General features: G+C 49.3%; 1 protein-coding gene across 1 annotated transcript in view; it reads left to right on the top strand.

Annotated features, from left to right (window-relative positions):
* The first annotated feature begins 9,326 nt into the window (after positions 1-9,326).
* The window catches only part of LOC131591608 (6-phosphofructo-2-kinase/fructose-2,6-bisphosphatase 3), a 37,584-nt gene continuing 28,284 nt past the window's right edge, over positions 9,327-18,626 (top strand). Inside the window, exon 1 of the mRNA XM_058862462.1 lies at positions 9,327-9,459. Within this exon, the coding sequence (XP_058718445.1) occupies positions 9,444-9,459 (16 nt within the window). The 5' untranslated portion in view covers positions 9,327-9,443. The remainder of the gene's footprint in view (positions 9,460-18,626) is intronic.

An 18,626-nucleotide genomic window follows, 5' to 3' on the forward strand; every position in this document is an offset into this window, starting at 1 on the left:
AGCCCAAAGCTGAATGAGGTGCCTGGTGTATTAACAACCCTGAGGTCTTAAGAACAGGGATTTGCACAGTGGCATCATCCTTTGCTGCCTTGTTCTCTTCCTAATTCAGAACACTGGCTACTATTTTAATAGGAGGGATTTAGTGACTTGATTACTTTTCTAATTGTTAAAACCCCAAGGTGTTGTTGCTGAGCAGCAGCAGCTATTTCAGAGCCCATCGTTAAGCACATAGGTTATGATTTACATTCTCACCTGCACTGTTCTGCACATAAGCTATGTTGAATTTCACCTGTCAGACTATCACTTTGTCTGCTCAGACTAAAATCTGATGTGAGATGGAGCTTGCAGGGAACATTTCTAACATTGCTATTGTCAAAATCTTAAGTTTGCTTTGCCACTGTTACATGAAAGTGAGAATTGTTGCCCTGAAGAACTTTGTCTGAATAGCCATGGAGGGAGGGAGGCAGGTACAAGAAATATCTTGCCCAAGGACATGCAGAGGGTGGTTGGGAGTGTGGGGATTGCACCCTATTCCCCTGTACTTGCAACTCTGCAACCAAAACCCACATTCCTCGTGGAGCTGCTTTTTATTGTGGCAACAGAAAATGGTAAAATCTCTTAGCCTTGAGCTTTGGATTCTGAAGCAAGTTCAGAAGGAGATGTAATTCATGTGCTGCAGTCCATGTAAATGGTTGCCTTAGGATGGGTTTATCTGAAACCAGGCTCCTGTGGGAGATTTGAGCATGTCAGGGTATTTTACCCTTCTGTGCAATGGAAAATATGTGTTGTAACCTCATACAATTTTCTTAAAGATAGACAAATCTGGAAGGTTTCAAGGAGGATCTTAAACTCTCAGATCCTTCTTGTTCCACAAGCAGAAGCTTAATGGGGGAGTAAGAACTTTCAGTCCTCACAGCACTTGCTGCAAGAGGCCCTGAGCAAGACTAAGATTCACCCTCTGTTACATTTAATTCAATCCCGTGTTCGTGCCTGGGATTGTTCCTCCTCAGGTACAGGGCTTGGCATTTCTCATGGAGCTCAGTGGTGTTCCTGCCAGCCTCTTCCCAGCCTGCCCAGATCCCTCTGGGTGGCAGCATGACCCTCTGAGGTAGCTGCCACTCCTCCCAGTCTATGTGAGCTGCAAATTTGCTTTAACGAAGGTTTTAAAGAGGGCTGGAGCCAGCACTGACCCCTGGAGCTCACCAGCAGCTCCTGGCCTCCAGCCAGACCCTGAGCCACTGATCACTGGGACCAGGCATTCAGACAGTTTTTGGTGTCTGCTCCTGCAGCTTCAAGAGCTTCTTTATTAGGAGGGCCTTACAGATGACAGTGTTTGGAAGTTTTACAGAAGTCCAGGTAGACAATACCCACAGCTCTCCCTGCCAGGCCAGTCTTTCATTGTGGAAGGTTGAGCTGGGTGAGCATGACTTCCCCTCAGTGAATCCAAGCTGGCTGCTACTGCTTTTCTTGTCATTCATAGAAACAGTGTTAGACTAGCTTCTCCCAGAATTGTAGAAATTATTTAAAATTCTCTAAAACTTGAAAGAGAGCAAGAACATCCACACAGCTGAGGTCAATGTGGGGATGCCTCTGGCACTGGTAATGTGCTCCTAGCTGGGTACAAGACTAACCCCATTCCTTTTCCCAAAAAAGGCAGGAGCTGCTTGTGATCATGGAAGCCTTAGTGTTGCTTACAAGCACTTTCTGTCACAGTCAGTTCAGTACTAGATTGAGTCCTTAGGGAAATCCCTGCCTTTAGGTGATGAGATAGTTGTCCTTAAACACAAACAGGGATTGATTGTGTTTAGCAGTGTGTGCTCTGTAAATTTGCTGTCACTGAGCAATGAGAGGACACAGCCAGGGGATTTGGATTCCTGCTGTGCTGCTCTGGGGAGATGTAGATTCTTCATAGATGGGTTTGAAAGTAGCACCTGGGCTTAGGAGTTTTTTTGGTGTGTCCTATAGACAGGACTTTCATTGAAAGACTTCCCTCTTGCCTTGTGATGCTGATTTTATTCAAGCTGCAGAGCAGTTAAAGAGCAATCCCAGTGTCTTTATCATCTGTCAGTTTGGTTTATCCTCACACATCACCACTGGCTTCTGGTTGTGGCTGTAGAAGGTACTTCTGAAGTCCAGCTGGAGATGATCAGGCAGCTCCTGGCAGGACACATGGCCCTTGACTTTGTGTTTAATATGTGAACACAGCTTTTTGTTACCTGTGATGTAGTTTAGAGGGTAAATTCATCTGCTTTGCCTTGTTTTGATTCATAAAATCATAGAATGGTTTGGATTGTAAGGGCTCTCAAAGACCATCTAGTTCCAAACCCCTGCCATGGGCAGAGGCACTTTCCACTAGACCAGGTTGCTCAAAAATTAACCTTCTCCTCAAAAGACTTCAGTGACATTTCCTGCTTCACAGAGGATGACAGGATTTTTTAAGGATGCAAAAGCTGATAATTATATGAGCTGTTCATAACATCAGCCAGAGCTGAAAGACCTTAACCCCTGAGCAGCCCTGGATGTAGTAATAGATACTCATGTGAGGAGCAGTAAAGGAGTAGCTGCTCCTTTTTCCTCCTCACTGAAGGATTTATTAACTCTGAAACCTTTTCTAAATGAGTGCTTGGGTTGGTAAGATTGCCTTTCTTTCTGCGGGTCAGTGGGTTAAAGGTGCTGCTTGCCTTTGTATGTCTAAGTGATTTTACCTCCTATTTACTGCAGAAAATATTTTGTGCCAGTCGAGGTGCAACCCAGCCAGTTAGTGGCAAGGAGAAAAAAAAATGCTGTGAAGTCTGCAAGACTTTTAAGTGCTGGACAAAAAGGTGGGCAAACCTTAAGTCTTTCACTTCTGTTTCTGAAGAGAAAGAATGAATGACAAAGGCCCTGTGTGCCTGTGTTTGGTTCTTTAACCAGAACTGAGCAGTAACTGACAATAAATACAAATGAGATCCTGTGCTCCTTTAGGGGTCTTGCTGCCTGTTTGTGTCAGGACGGGCTGGATCTTACTGGTGGCTTTTTGTATACAGGTACAAACACAGCTTTCCATGTCAGGGTGGGCAAAGTCCTGTTTGAAAGGGGCAGAAATGGATACTGAAGAGTAAAAGGTGCAATGGAAAAACATCTATGAAAGCCAAAGGACACATTTTGAAGGGATAGTGTTTGTGTGTTCCTGCAGAGGTTTCCTCTCATACCCCGACTCCTGATCCCTGCTGAGCTCATGGTTGTGGCTTTGTCTTTTTCTCTTTTTTTTTTTTTCAACATCAGGAAATTGGGAAATCCCAGAGCACGGGGTTGTTAGTACAGAAATGTAGAAACACAGCCTTATGTCTTGTGTCCAACATTACCCACTCCAAGCTTTCAGCCCTGTATGTGGGAATCGGAGGATAGGGCACAAATGTCCTGCACCCACCAGGCCCTGTTCCCCACGCAGGACATGCCCCTGCCCAGCACCTGCAGCACATGCTTAAAGCCCAAGACACCCTCAGCTCTATGGAAAATAAGATCTTTCCCAGGAAGGTGCCTAACCCTTTCCTTTCTTCTCTCCTGCTTCTTATTCCTCTTCTGGGAAGAGCATGGGGTTTTTTTCAAAGCAGCTTTTAAGCATCTTGCCACTTCACAGCCCTTGAGTTGTTTTTCATCTCCCAGTCTCTAAGGTGTTGATCTCTGGCCTCCATTTGAGAGCTTGCAGCAAGTCAACAGCTCAGGAATCCACATGGTCCTGCCAAGACAAAGGTCTTCCACTCATCTTGGGTTTCTCCACCTTCTGCCGCAGGCACAAAGCTGGGTAGCACTTTTGGACTTCTCTGCTTTGAACTTGTAAAACTTGTATAGCAACTGTGAACCAAAACTCAAACGATACTCTGGCAAAACACACCGAGCTCCTCTTGGGAGGATGGAAGGTGAAAACCGGTGGGGTTTTGTGTTTTTCCACGTTGGGAGAGTGCTGGGTTTGTGCAGTTGAAGTGATGCAGTTACCACCGGGAGAGGATGTGAGCAATTCCCAGTGTCTTGTCTTCCCTCTTTGTAGGAAGGGACGTCGGATCTGAACAGAAAAAATTAAAGATTTTTCCAGGGAAATAAGCCCGTGGCAATGAAGCGTACTCAAACTGGGGTTCAGAGATTTGTTTCAAGCACAAATTTCAGACGAAGATTCATCTCCCTGCACCAGCTACAGCCCTGCCCATCATCCCATATGACACAACACCATTGCATCCAAAGACACTGTCCCAGCAGTATCACATTCACCTGCAAGGACTCAGCTCTTCTCAGGAAATCAGAGATTTAGGGATAAGAAGTAAATTAAGTTTTGACAATATCTTCAGCTATCACATACTGGTCATAGTTTCTTCCCCTTTCTTCACCTGGATTTCTATCTGATCACTTAAAAGTGTTTTGCTTCGTTTTACTTCTATCCAGCAGCCTGATTTATTCATGGGCAAAGCCTGATGGTTTTCACATTTCCTGCAGTGTTGGGGAAAGCCTGGAAACTTGAGGCTGCTATCAGCATTTATGTAAAAAAAATGGTGTTAGCATCCTAAAATCAATACATCTTCTTTTTTTTGCCCCTGATGTAAAAACAGAGGGAGTTAACTGCATGACAAGAATTTGCCTCAGCAAGCCTGGATTGTGTGAAATAGAATTGATTATCTGTCACTCATAATGCAACAGAAGAAGGATGCAGATGTTTCTCCAAATGTGATGTTTCCTCTTCAGTGCCAGGTGGGTGTGTGGTAGCAGTTCAAAGCCACAGAAATCAATGGAGATGGGAAAGTGAATTTCTTGCATGGAAAGAGCAAAATCAAATTCAGGAACCTGCTGAAGCCAGCAGCAGCAGAGAAGCTGGGAAGGTTTGTACCTGAGAGCTGCAGTAACTACTGCCTGCAGATCACTCCTGGGAAACGCTGTCCAGTTCTTTCTCTCCAAAACCCAAAAGCTGAAAATTGTGTAAAACAGGAGACCGGGATCTGGAAGGGACCAAGAGTACCTGGTCACAAAATTATTTGGGTTAGAAGGCGCCCTGAAAATCATCTCATTCCAGCACCTTCCACCATCCCAGGTTGTTCCAAGCCCCATCCAACCTGGCTTTGGACACTTGCAGGGACGGGGCAGCCACAGCCTCTCTGGGCACCCTTTGCCAGGGCCTCCCCACCCTCACAGGGAAGAATTTTTTTCCTAATCTCTAATCTAGCACTGCTCTCAGTCAGTTTAAAGCCATTCCTCCTTGTCCTAAGTCTTTGACCTGCATCTCTCTAATCCAATCTTGTCTCCACACCTTTATAGAGCACCTAATCTCCATGATATGAAGATGCCAGCACTAATACCAAAGGTTAACGAAAGTAATCTCTCAAGGTCAGGCTACACTGGGGAGATTTGCTGTAAACTCTCCAAAAGCTCATTGTTCCCAGTCCCTTCTGCATTTTAAGCCCAGATGACCTGGTTGTGCTGCCTGTTCTCCCAGCAGAACCAGGCCACCAGCCTCTCTGCAACTTTCCCCTGCTAAATTTGCAGGGCTGAAGCATCAGGCTGGTGATCAGCACATGGGGAGAGCTCGCTGTGAGAAAGGGAGCTGGGTACCAGTGCCTGGCTGCTGGAGTGTGGGAGGATCTGCAAAGGCCTTGAAAAGCTGGGCTGAAAGCAGAAGTGCAATGGTCAGAACCTGCTCACTGAGGTGTGACCTTGGAGATTGGCTTAGGTCTGACCACAGCAGCTCAGCCAGAGAACAGCTGAGCAGTGGGAAAGGGGCCTGATGCTGATAGGGAAAGCAGGACCTTTAGGCAGTGGGTAACCCAGGGGAGGAGGAGGAGGAGAGCCTGCCTGAGCACTCAGATATCTTATAAATGGACAGAACAGAACTTTGCAAGCTGAATCAATCATGTAAGCAAGTCCCCTGGTGTACCCAGGGCCAGCAATTCCCAGCACCCTGGTCTTCCTTGGGTTTGTGCCATGCAAGTCATTCCAAATGTTATAAATATTTCAAAGGAGATGTTTGCATTCTTATTTGCTTGTAGACTACAAGCCTTGCAGCGAAGGAGATCCCCATGACTGCTTCTCAGGCTGAAAGCACTGACATTCCTGTCTCACACTGCTCCCACCCATTATCTCACCACCTGGGAAGGGAGAGCAGTTCAATACTGATTTCATCAGCTCATTTCATCCCCCTGCCCCTTGATGCAAAGCCTGGTTGTGCACACAGATGGATTCAGTGCAAGGTGGGGAAGGCAAATTAAATTTCTAACCTGGATAAAGAGGTTTTTCTGGGCTTAAGGATGAGGTTGAGGGAAAAATTCTTCCCTGTGAGGATGGGGAGGCCCTGGCTGCCCAGAGAAGCTGAGGCTGCACCATCCCTGGAAGTGTCCAAGGCCAGAGTTTGGAGCAACCTCGAATTGTGGAAGGTGTCCCTGCCCATGGCAGGGGGTCTGGAACTAGATTGTCTTTAAGATCCTTTCCAACCCAAACTTTTCCATGTGTCTATGAAATATGGGTTTTAAACGTGTGAGACAGGTAAAAGGATTCTTTGCTGTGTCAGTTCTAACTAAACAACCCCCCTAACATATTAGTCATTAAATTATGCTTTTGTTTTCTTTGTATACACCTTCCTACAGGACACGTCTGGGAAAGCTGGTAGCAGCACTGAGGCTCCAAGTGCCTCTCCCACAGAAACCAGGATTTGGGAAGATCTCAGGAAGCTTCCTGGACCATTCCTCAGCCCTGGGGCACAATCAGTGCTTCCCACCATGTTTGCTCAACATGTTCTGAAACCTCAAGTGATGCTGAGCCACTGCCACCCTCTCTGGCTGTGCAGCCATTTGTGCTTGCCAGGAGAAGAGATGCTCTGATTTCACTGTCCTAGACCAGAGTTTGTTTAGTTTCATCTAAATATTGTTTTGGGACCAGCTTGTTTCTCAGTAATAGTTTTAAATTATGACTATTTTTACTTTAAAGTTGTTCTTTCTAGATGCCAGAGAGAAATGTTGAACTGTGAGTAAGGGGTGAAGATCCTCATACACCAGAAATCCCCAGACTATGTTTGAAGTCGTCTCTACTTACTTAAACTGCCTGGCACCACTGAGATGCCTGAGGTGCTTTCTGTGGGTGAAACCAAATATTATCTGATATAGGGAATGATGCTCTGATCCTGTGATGGCTGGAGCTTGGAAGCTGGTTTCTGGAATTTTCTGGAAAATGGGAAGCAGATGTATGGACACCAAGGATGGTTTCATCCGAGATCTTCCTAGGTCAATGGACAGAATAACTGGGGCAAATCCCAGGGCAAGGACCAGGTGACAGAAGGGCCTTAATGGGGACCTGAACCATCATCCTGTCATACAGGTCCTGCTCACAGCTACGAAACTCTGGGATGCTCCTTCTGGGAAGATTTTGGAGCTGAGGTGCCATTGAAGTCCAGGCAAGGTCAGTGTTGGAAAAAAAAACATTGAGGAGTTAAGCCCCTTCCAAGATGTGCAGGCACTGAGCAGGATGTTATGGGCAACAAACTTGGACAAGAATATCCAAACATGGATTTTCATGGATAAGACACTCATTTTGGGTCTAACCCTGAGTATATTGCATTAAGTTTCTTTTGCTAAGCCCTGGAATCATGTGCTGGAAATATCCTTCTAGAGATGAACTGATAATCCACATTCATCCTGGGAAATAAAACTGTGAAAATCTAGTTTGGTAGAGATTTGAAAGCTCATGACTCCAAGGAATTTCACTCATTTGCCAGAACAGAGGACTGGGTTAGAGTTGAGGTGGACAAGAAGAATTCCTGAGTCCTGCTGCCCTGGCCTTGGGCATGGCTGGGGTGTCCTTCCCTTCCACCTGGGTGCTGGGACACATGGAGGGAAGGAGGACTCTCCTTTACCTTCTGGGCTGTCTGGCAACAGCACATGGATGTCCAACCCATCTGCATTAAATTTTTCCAGCCTGTGGCCCTTTAAGGTTACTAAACACCTTGGGAAATTCCATTTTTGGATTTTTTTTTTTTCCCCAGGGAAACAGTTGCCTGCTCAATTTGCTTGGGCAGACTCCTAGCCTGTCCTGCTGTGTTTTCCAGGGCACAAACCAGCTGCTGTACCTGGTTCCACTCACTGGAAGAGGCCCAGCAGCCCATGCCATCAAATCTTGAACACTTTTGTTCCTCCTTTGGTGCTGGGGCTCAGGAACAGCTCCACATGCAGCAGCCAACACTCCCTGAGCAGGACAGAGGCAGCAAAGCCATGTAGGACATTGATGTCCCTGTCCCTGACATTCCTGTCGGAGGCACAGCTCTCATGACAGCCTGGGGGGTGTTTTTATGGAGTGTTCCTCACCCACTGCCCTAGACAGGTTTCTCCAGTGGGGGTTAAGCCAAACCTGGCAGGCTTTTTCCTGGGGAGGATGAAGAAGAATCACCTGGAGCATCGAGGTGGTCTGGGTGGGGCTGGAGCCTGCAGGAGACGGATGGGGAGGCTTTAGAGCACTCCAGGGATGGTTTGAGGAAAGTCTTGTTGACTCCAGGAGGGAAAAACAGTTTTGCAGGGAGCAGAGACACAGCATGGAGCTCATGGTATTGCTGTCAAGCACCAAGATGAAAGGATGGGGTCTCACTGTGCACAGTTCAGAGTGTGTCTTGAACTCCCTCCAAGCCAATGCCTCTTTCTACCTCCAGGGAGTGCTTAAAGGAACCACAGTAAAAATAAACAACCCTCCCAGGTTAAAATGTTCCACCTTCACCTCCTGCTTCAACCTGAGCTCCAGAGATGAGGACACACAGACCTGATGCTGTTCCAAAGCTCGTGGCTCATCCCAGCCCTGTGACAGCAGGCAAGGGATATTTGCTCATCCCCAGGATCCAGCACAGCAGGATCTGAACTTCCAGCTCCCTGTGCAAGGGCAGGAGATGCTGAACAGGGGGATCTGACTTTCTGACCCCCTTGTTTCTAAAGCAGCTGGGTTTTCCCAGTTTGTCCCAGTGCCACCACAGACAAGATGGGATTGGTGCTCTGATGAGCTCAGAAATTTGCATAAGTGATGCAGGAGGCCAGAATTCCATTATCACATCCATTACACTCAGTTCTGCACTGGTCCTACCAAGAAAAAAACACCACAAATCAACTCAAAACCCCTTTCCCAGTGCATTCCACCCCTTCTAAGGCAATCAGCTCCCTGTCCTGTTCCTGTCACCTCCCTCCCATCCCCGCTGTCTCCGGGAAGCGAAGGGTTAAAAGCTCTGAAACTGCAAGAACTTCCTCCTTTCTGCAGTGCCACCCTCGGAATGACGCTGGTTTCTGCCGGGCTTTGCCCAAATATGTCCGTTTCCTTCTGAAAGAAGGAGGAGGAGGAAAGAAAGAAATAGAGATACAGAAGAAAATATATATGTTTTTTTATACGCATATCTAAGAGAACGCGTCCGAGTCCGCGGAACCCAGGCGTCCGAGCGCAGCCCTGCCTCCTCCCGCTCCATGCCGTTCCGCAAAGGTAGGGCTGGCTGGGTGGGCAGCATCCCGGGATGTCCCCGCAGGGACCTCCTGGGCATCCAGGGGTGGGTCCGTGTCCCTGGCGCTGCCTCCTGCAGGGATGGGAGATGGGAGCACCGGGCTGTGCCCGGCTCTGCCGCACCGCCGGCTCCGGAGGAGGATGGGGGACACCCCTGAGGTTGTGTGGGGTGTGGGTGTGCTCTGTGCAGCCCGAAAAGGGCAACTGTCCCCTCTCCGCCTTCTCTGTGGGGTTTTTCGTCTGTCCCTGGGCGAGGGGAATGAGCTGCTCTGGCTGGTGCGAGGCTGGGGACAGGGGGCAGCAGGATGGCTCTGGGCAGGGGGGCTGCAGTCTCAGAACTGCGACCTGCGGGCATTTTTGTCCTTGGGAGGGGCTCGGCTGAGGAGAGACTGGAGAGGGAAACGACCCTCACCTGGGCAAGCCCCTCTCATACCGTGGTGTCCCCAGACCTGGACCTCAAACCATCCCTTTTCCACAGAAATCCCCACTTGCCACCCCCTGGCTTGGCAGTGTGGGCAAGAAGCTCCGAGTACGGGACCTAAAGCCCTGATGGGTGCTCCTGTGCTGCTGTGGATGAGTTTTCCCTCCTCTCCGGGCTGCTGTGAAGCCGTGACTCTTAAATGTCACCTCCTCCTCTTTCCAGAGGGAAGTTCTGGCACGGTGGGACACAGAGTGGGATGCTTGTGGTGGTCCCTTTTTCCCAGCAGCTCTCCTGGGTGGAGAAACGGAAGGGAAAAAATCTTCTTCACAAGGCAAAGAAGCCGGAGGAGGCAGGGCTGGGCGGGGATGTGCCCGGACACGGGCAGAAGGTGCTGCTCAGAGCACAGGTGCCTCGGCCGGCGGGCAGCCCTGGGCTGGGGCAGGGACAGAGGTGTCACACACTGACACGGCACCGAAGGGCAGCAGGGAGGGAATGAGATTAGCGAGGAGGGGGCTGGGATTGTTTTTCTCCGCTCTGCCTGGGGAGGATGTTACGGGATGAGGCAGTGCCCGCAGTGATGCTCACAGAACCCGCATCTCCGGCGCCGAGGTTTCTGCTGCCTTTTAAGGCTCAGCGGAGCGTGATGTGCTTCACACCCTCGCATCCTGACAGCGCAGCAGACTGCAGGGATCGGTTTAATTTTAGGTGATAAACGGATTAATTTGGAGCAGAGGGAGAGATGCTGCGGGTAGGCGGTGGGAGGAAAGCAGAGAGTGCGAGGCTTTAAAAGCGCCGAGCTGGGGAGCAGGGAGAGACCGGGGGAAGTTCTCGTGTTGGAGGGCAGCTCCCGTGGCCCTGCTGCAGCCTCAGCAGGGGGAGGAATGACGGACTCCAGCACCTGGGGACACACTGCGGATCTGCAGCAGTTGAGGCTTTTCCTGCCCAGCACACCTCAGTTGTGTCGGGACACCGTGCTGTGCTTGTCATCCTGGCCAGACCCCTGCAAATCCCCGGCAGCTCCGTCCTGCAGCCCCTGTGTCACCGTCGCAGCCCTAGCTCGTCTGTCTACAAACTTCCTCTAGAGGTCAACCTTGAAATGCCAGAGCACTTTCCAGCAGCTCCGTGCATCAGCCTGCAGCTCCAGAGAGTCCAAGGCGGCAGCCAGGCCGGAGTGGACGGGTTTTGTTCATTGCTCGTGTGTTTTACGAATAATTTTGTCACCACAAGAGTTGCCATGCACCGGAAAAGTGGTGCCTGTGGGAGTGGTGGAGCCACCATCCCTGGAGGGATTTAAGACAAGTAGATGTGGCACTTGGGGACAAGGTTTAGGGGTGGCTTAGCAGTGCTGTGACCTGGCTGCAGCCTTTAACCTCAGTTTAGAGCATCCCGTTGGGCTGGTGGGACCCCACACCACCAGCCCTGCCCGGAGCACTGCTCAGTGGCTGCTGCTGGGCTGCCTGGGCTTCCCAGGGACACATACATGAGCCAACAGGCAGGAGAGCATGGCCTTGTGGCTGCCCTTCAAAAGCTGCCCACAGCAAGCTGAGCACATCCTGAGTTTGCAGGAGAGTTGGGGGTGAAGGTATTTCCCTTCTAGTTCAACTTGATGCATAAAAATCCTTGCTCAAGCTGGTGGCTTCAGCTGGGTTAGAATCTGGCTGTGCTCCTGACCCTCCCAGAGGAATATGGGGACTCCAGGCAGCTCAGCAAGAGCTGAGCCTTTACTCTGGGAGCCTTTTGGGAACAGCATCTCACCTCAGGGCCTGCTCACAGCCACCCTGATTCAGGGTGCAAAGAGGAGGCCCTGCCCAAGGGCTGCTGCTCTGTAGACCCTCGGTAGCTTGAGGCACAAGGACACTTTGGGATGAGCATTTTGGAGGCTCTCAGCTATCTTTGCACACCCTGTGTGTGGAAATGGAGCATCCTGTAGTAGAAAATGCAAGCTCCACCCCCATCTTGGCCAGTTTCTCACTGCTTGCAGCTTTGGCATCACTTTTCTGTGTCCCTTCGAGAAGTCTGTGTGAAATCCTGGTTGTCTGGGTTCTGTTCTGCCTCCTTTCTCCTTGGGCATCGTAGCTAGTGGCATTGCCACAGGATCTGCACTTCATGGCTGTGTAATAGCTGCCATTTAGCCAACTCAAGGCATTTGGCAGTTTCAGATATTAAAGAAAGGTATGTCTAGCAGGGATGCTCGAGGACAGGCAGGAGAAACGAGCTTAGGACAGAAATTAATTTCTTCCAGCATTGCTGCATTAGCTGGGAGCACTGGAGAGAGCCCTGATCCCCTGGCCTGTCTGTGGCTGCAGCTCTGCTGGCAGGAGGTGTTGGGAGAGTTCACCTAAAGTGCCCCTCCTGAAAAATATGATTTAATTACTGCAGCTGAAGCGAGGAAGCCTGGGAGTGTGCAGGTGATAAGCTGGCAGGGCATTGCCAGCAAGCAGGACATTTGTCATCTGTCAAAGGACAAATGAAATCCCGGTGCTGCTGTCTGGGAAGGAGCTGGAGATAAGACTGAAAGGCAGAGAGCAGAGATTGAACACATGATGATAGAAGCACAGAACAGTCTGGGTTATGGATATGAAAGATCACCTAGTTCCAAACCCTCTGACAGGACAAGGACATCTTGTACTCTATGAGGTTATTTAAAGTCCAATCCAACCTCACCTTGAACAGTTCCAGGGATGGGGCATCCACCACCTCTCTGGGCAACCTGTGCCAGGGTCTCGCCACCCTCATCATAAAGAATTTCTTCCTTATATCTAATATATCTAATATATCTAATATATCTAATATATCTAATATATCTAATATATCTAATATATCTAATATATCTTATATATATATATATATATATATATATATATAGTATCTAATATAAATCAATCCTCCTTCACTTTTAAACCATCACCCCTTGTCCTATTGCAACAGATCCTGCTAAAATATCTTTCTTATAGGTTCCCTTTAGGCACTGGAAGGGGCTCTAAGATCTGCCCAGAGCCTTCTCTTCTTGAGGCTGAACACCTCAGCTTTGTCAGCCCACCTCTATAACAGAGGTTCTCCAGCCCTTGGAGCATCTTCATGGCCTCTTCTGGACTTGCTCCAGTGGCTCCACATCCTTCTTGTACTGGAGACTCCAAGCTGGACACGGTGATCCAGGTGGGGGTCTCACAAGAGTGGAGTGGAGGGGCAGAATCCCTCGCTCTCCTACTGCTCTCACTGCTTTGTACATTCTGTTAGCAGGAGTTACAACATCCCCTGGTCTCATTTCTGCTTGCTGACATCAAGGAGGCTCTTGTTAGCAGGAGCAGATGTGCCTTTTGCTTGCAGCATGAAGGGAAAGGGCAGGACTGCCAAATCCCAGCACTGTTATTTCTGCTGCCTGTCCCCTGCGCCACCGAGCACTTCCTTGCTGTCCCAGCTCCTGCAGTGACTCAGATTAGAACACCCCCTGATGGGAAACTCTGCCTCTGCAGAGTGCTTACAGCTAAAGGTGGAGAACTGCCTTTCTGCAGCTTTTTTTAGGTATTGGAAGGGATAATCTTGTTGCTTTGGGAGGCTTTCTGGATTGCTGGCAAAGCCCTGCAAACCAACATGCTGCTGCCTTTGCCGGTCACGTCACCTTTGTGCCTCGATGTCGTGTCTTCCTGGCAGCCCTGGAAAAGGTTTTATTCAGCATTTCCTGTCAGAGGCACTGGACAGGATTTTAAAGCACTGATGGATGCAGAGAAGCCATGTGAGGAGTCAGGAGCTGCTTGAGGGGAGTCTGGTTGAGGGTGTCTGCTTAAAGGGCAAGGAGGAAACGTGTGGCAGAACTAGCCCCAGCTCTCCTGACTCACTGGCTCGTGCCTGAGTCAAACCATCACCTTGTTTTCACTGAACACTTTCCTGGAAGGCTGGAAATCCCCTCCCATCCTGCTTTGTCCCCTGACCTGTGTTTCTTGTGGTATTTTCATTCTGGCTCTTGGTTTCATTTCACCCCCTTTCACCTCAGCAGCCTCTTGAGCCAAAGGACCCAAAGGAGCAGGTGTCTGTCCCCCATCACAGCCCTCCCAGCACCTCCCAGCACCATTCCACTCGGTGAGCACGAACTTTCCACTGCCTCTTGGTGTCTGCACTTTCTTTAGCATTTATGGCCACTCATGGGGAGTTTTTAGTGGATTTCAGGGTCACCATGCCTGGTTTTGTTCCCATTATTGCTCTCTGGGTCATGCACAACCAAACAGCAGAATCCACCATATCTCGTGGTACTGGTGCAGGGGGGCACCTGCCAGGTTGTGGTGGCCAGGTGGGACAACCTTGGCTGCCACCAGCTGCAGGTGGAACCACCACTCCACTAGAAACTCTTGTAGAAGGCTTCTAAGGGGGGTGCAGCTCTGTGAGGCCCAGTGGGATTTTTGGGACCCACTCTGCATTCACTCCACAGAAACCAGCTGGTGGGGAGAGATATGGGTTGTTAGCACCTCTCAGACTTCCTAAGTCTGGGAATTAAACCAAAGAACAATATTGAAGCTGTATCCTCATGTCCTAACCTGGGAGCAGGCAGACACAGCTATAACCTCCCTGCCAGGGCCAGCATCCCACCAAGCAGCTCAGGATGCTGGAAAACCCCTCCTTTCTGTGTCCTCCTGGCAGGGATGGGGAAGGACTCTCCATTGCTGTATTTCCAGCCACGAGCTGGAACCAAGCTCAGTGGCTGTGCCACACAGGAAAGCAGCTCAGACTGGGCTTGGGCTTCACCCCAGTGCTCAGATCCCACCACCAACACCCCCCAGGCCCCTTTTCCACCTGGCATCCCACCATCCTTGTCCCACTGGGAGCTGCTGCCCTGCCGAACCCTTCCCTAACACACCCTCTGTGATGGAGAGATTGATCTCGGCACAAAACGGCTCCAAAGGCTTTAAATCAGATGACCACAGGTTTTTTTTCATGGAGGGACGTGGGAGGATTTCAAAACCAGCAGCCAGCAAGGTGTGAGCCCTGTTTTCCTGGTGCGTGCGTGCAGGCACACACATCTCTGCAGGGCACCTGATTCTCTTCCCCATCATAACTACATTTTAAGGTTGGGGAAAAAAAAAAAAAGGATGGAGCTCAGTTGGGACTCAAGATCAAAACCACACAAGCAGATTTAGATTTCCTCTGTGTTTTCCCATGGAGAATTCCTTGTTCTGGCAAGGGGTATTAGAATCCCACTAATTAGGATTCCACTGGGGCAGCATATCTTGTATAAACTTTAAATATTCCTTGGTATAAAGAAGAGCTGTTATCTTCTCCATAGCATTCTTTTCCAGGCTGAAAGCTATTCCCCAGTTTTGTCCTTCCTGGATGACAAAATCACTCTCATTTTGTGCTCTCCCATGTACCCCATTCTGAAAACATCTCCTTGGTATTTCCCACCCTGTCCCATTCCAGATTAAACACCTTCCCAAAAGCACAGGGCCTGGAGTAAGATGTGCCCCTCCTTGGTGCTGAGGAACCAGCACCATCCAGAAAACCCAACCTTCTGCATTTTGTATGCCACCCTATTGCTAAAACATCATGGAATTGGGCTTTCTTTTTGATTTGCCTTCATTATTATGAATAATAATAATACTAATAGCAATATTGTTCCATTTCTCCAGGGACTTCATGCTGTTTGTTCAGAATTGATTGCTGAGACCTTTTTGTTCCTGTCTCCCCTGTCCTTTACTCCTTGGTGGATGATTTCCAGCTTTATCAATTTAGGCAGGGAAAACTGAAGCACAGGAGGGTGCAGCAATGGACTGGAGGCTGTGCTGACAGTGCCTTTACCTGCTGTTATCCATGGATCCAGCTCTCTGTGCACCAATCCTGGCAGTGCCAGAGCATCCTCAGGTGTGTTCCCTGTGCAGGTACATTTTGGGGCATGTTACTGGTGCACGCTCCATTGTAGTACAGTGCAGAGCTTCCAAATCAGCCCCTGTAGTCAGGAGCAGGGTGTTAAAACCCCACCTGGAGAGATGTTGATTTGGGTTGGAAATCAACAAGGAAAAGAAAGCTTTGCTCAGCCCTGATAAGGATTATCTGAGGACAGGGGGCAAGCTGAGACAGACAAGTGTCTCCTCATGGAATGGTCTGGGGAGAAACAATGCTGATGGGGAAGGTGATTGTAAATCCACAGAGCAAAGGAGGTCCTGTCCTTGTGCAGTCCTGGCCCCGCTTTGGGCTCTCTTCGGGCAGGGCTGGTATGAAACAGCTGCATCCCTTCAACCAGCCTGATTCATTTATTTATTCCCCTCCCCACCGCCTCTGGAGCTTGTTTACCCGACCTGACGAGGGGAGAACCTTTCCCAGGGCAGCGGGGTGAACTTGTTTACGCCGTTTATTTATTATTTTATTGCCCTGCTGGCATGAGGGACGTCGGGGACACCAGAGCACGGGCTCTGCATGTCCCGTTGGTGAGGGCACGGGGAGGGAGCGCTGCGGCTCCGGCAGCTGCTCCTCATCCAGAGACACGCGAAAGGAGCGTGCCAGAGCCGTGCTGCTGCTGCTGCTTTCCAGCTCTTTCCAGGAAGAGCAGCTGAGGCTGGTAAACAGCAGGGATAACCCGCCAGAATCAGGGCTGGTTTTCACCCAGTGGTACTGATGCCCTACTCTCTTAGATTTTGTGTTTTTCAAATCCTGTACTGAGTTAGTGCATAACTCTAAACTCCATATAATGTGTTAGTTAACTGTCTTCACATTTGGTCAGACAAAACAATCCCTCTGGGCTTGAGATCCAAGGACACTCCACAGCCTCAGGCCTGAAAAGTCTAAATAAAAGTGAATTGGGAGGGGGGAGCAAACTGGGGGTATATGGCTTCATTATCTGAAGCTGTAATTGGAGGATTAACCCCTGATATGTAAATGGACCAAACTTGTATCTGTCTGAAAATCTCCTGACCATAGTCCATTTTTGGGCGTAGCTCCTTGGAGAGGCTTTGTCTGCCCTTAATGTACCTGAAGGCCCTTCATTAAATATATCTGCTTTTATTCTCTTGTCTGGCCTTTGTTTCTAGGAAGCCCAAAAGGCATAAGTACTGGGAGAAAAATTGGGTATTTTGTCTCCTGCTCCCAAATCCATGAGCCCCAAGGAGGGATGTGGTTTCCCAGTTTCAGTCTCTATCAAGCCAGGATGCTTTAGCTGCCTTTATTGGGGGATAAGCAGGGTTGCCCTGGGTCTTGCTCATGGGCTTGAAGGTGAGGACTGAGCAACTGCTGATTTCTGTGCCTGGGAAACCAAATTTTTCCACCCCTAAAAATGCAAGTGGGGACTGCCAGGTCACCTGGCACAAGTGCAAAATAAAGGCTCCTCAGTCACCCATATAAATTCATTTGGAGGCAACTCGTGCCCTTATGCCACGTATGACCCAGATGCACTACAACATGACCCAGGCAAGCACCCCACCTTAACACCAATAGGAGACTCTAACATGGCTGGAGCAGAAATTTGAGAATTCTACTTGTTTTTTTTCTCCTTCTCACTGACCTTCTTAGAAATCCTCCTCGTTAGCAAGGGATTTCTCACAGGAACACTAGGACATAGCTGTGATTTGGGCTTAGGCAGCCTGATAAAGCCCTTCCACAAAAGGAATGTGGGATAGCTTTGTGCTGACACCAGGTGCTCCAGAGATGGATCCATGCTCACAAAACAACATTCCCATTCAGAGCAAAATAAGGAAAAACAAATTTATAGAATAAACAGTATATAGAAGAATAAAGAAGAATAAATTAGTAGGGTTTTTTTTTTCAGTCTGGGTCCATTTCCCAGCTGGAGGGCTGGATCTCATTCCTGGCTGAGAACAAGGCCTTGGGGTGGGAAGAGGGACTCAGGAGTAGCTTCACCACCAATAGCTTCATGTTGCTGAACCAAGCTGAGCAGGATGATTTGAGACAGAAGAGGCACCTGCCAGCAGTGATTTTTATGTTTATTTTTTTTCCAAGGTGGCTTTGCCAAAGGCAGGGAATGGACTCCTGCCAGCTGTGAAGATCCTGTGCACGGGGGAACACAGTCAGCAAAGCCTTTGTTTCCCTTAAACATTAAATCACCTCTGGTTGCTGCCATGTTTCTCCTTTCCTTTTTTTTTTTTTTTTTTCTCTTCTCCTAATAATTTTTGAGTGCAGCTCAGCTGCTGAGAAACCAATCACGTCCAACACATTTACACCATAAATAAAAGAACAATGCAATAAACCATTAAATCATGTAGGGCTGTTGCAACAGCAGCAATTAGGTGGAAGGCATGAGGGTGGGAAGCATTCTTCTTATGGATGTGACTTTCCTAGCCCAAATTCTGGACGACCTGAGGTTACCTTTTCCAGCCTGGCTCGGGATGTGCTGTCGCACCGTGCTGGCAGCCACGGGGTTGGGTGGCCCGGCAGGTAACAGCCTGGCTGCAGGCAAGATGGGACAAGGCAGCGTGGGATGAGGCTGGCGTGTGCCAGTGCTGAGCTTTAGTCACCCCTGCCATCCATGACTGGCTCTGCCTGAATGCAAGAGGACCAGATTTTTGAGCAGCATCTGAAGGCCCTGGCGGCTGCCAGGGACTGGGGTGGTTGCGTGTGCTCCTGCACGTGTGCAAGGGAGCTGTGCCTGCTCAGTCTCTGGGCTGAGATGGGTTTTCAGGGATATTCAGCTGGTCAGGTCTGGAATGAGCATGGGTGTTTAGGGCAGGACAGGGAGGGGCATAGCACATCCATACTCAAAGCATGGATACTACAGCTCCTGGGACCCTCT

The sequence above is a fragment of the Poecile atricapillus genome, chromosome W (assembly GCF_030490865.1).
Source record: "Poecile atricapillus isolate bPoeAtr1 chromosome W, bPoeAtr1.hap1, whole genome shotgun sequence".
NCBI classification, from domain to species: domain Eukaryota; kingdom Metazoa; phylum Chordata; class Aves; order Passeriformes; family Paridae; genus Poecile; species Poecile atricapillus.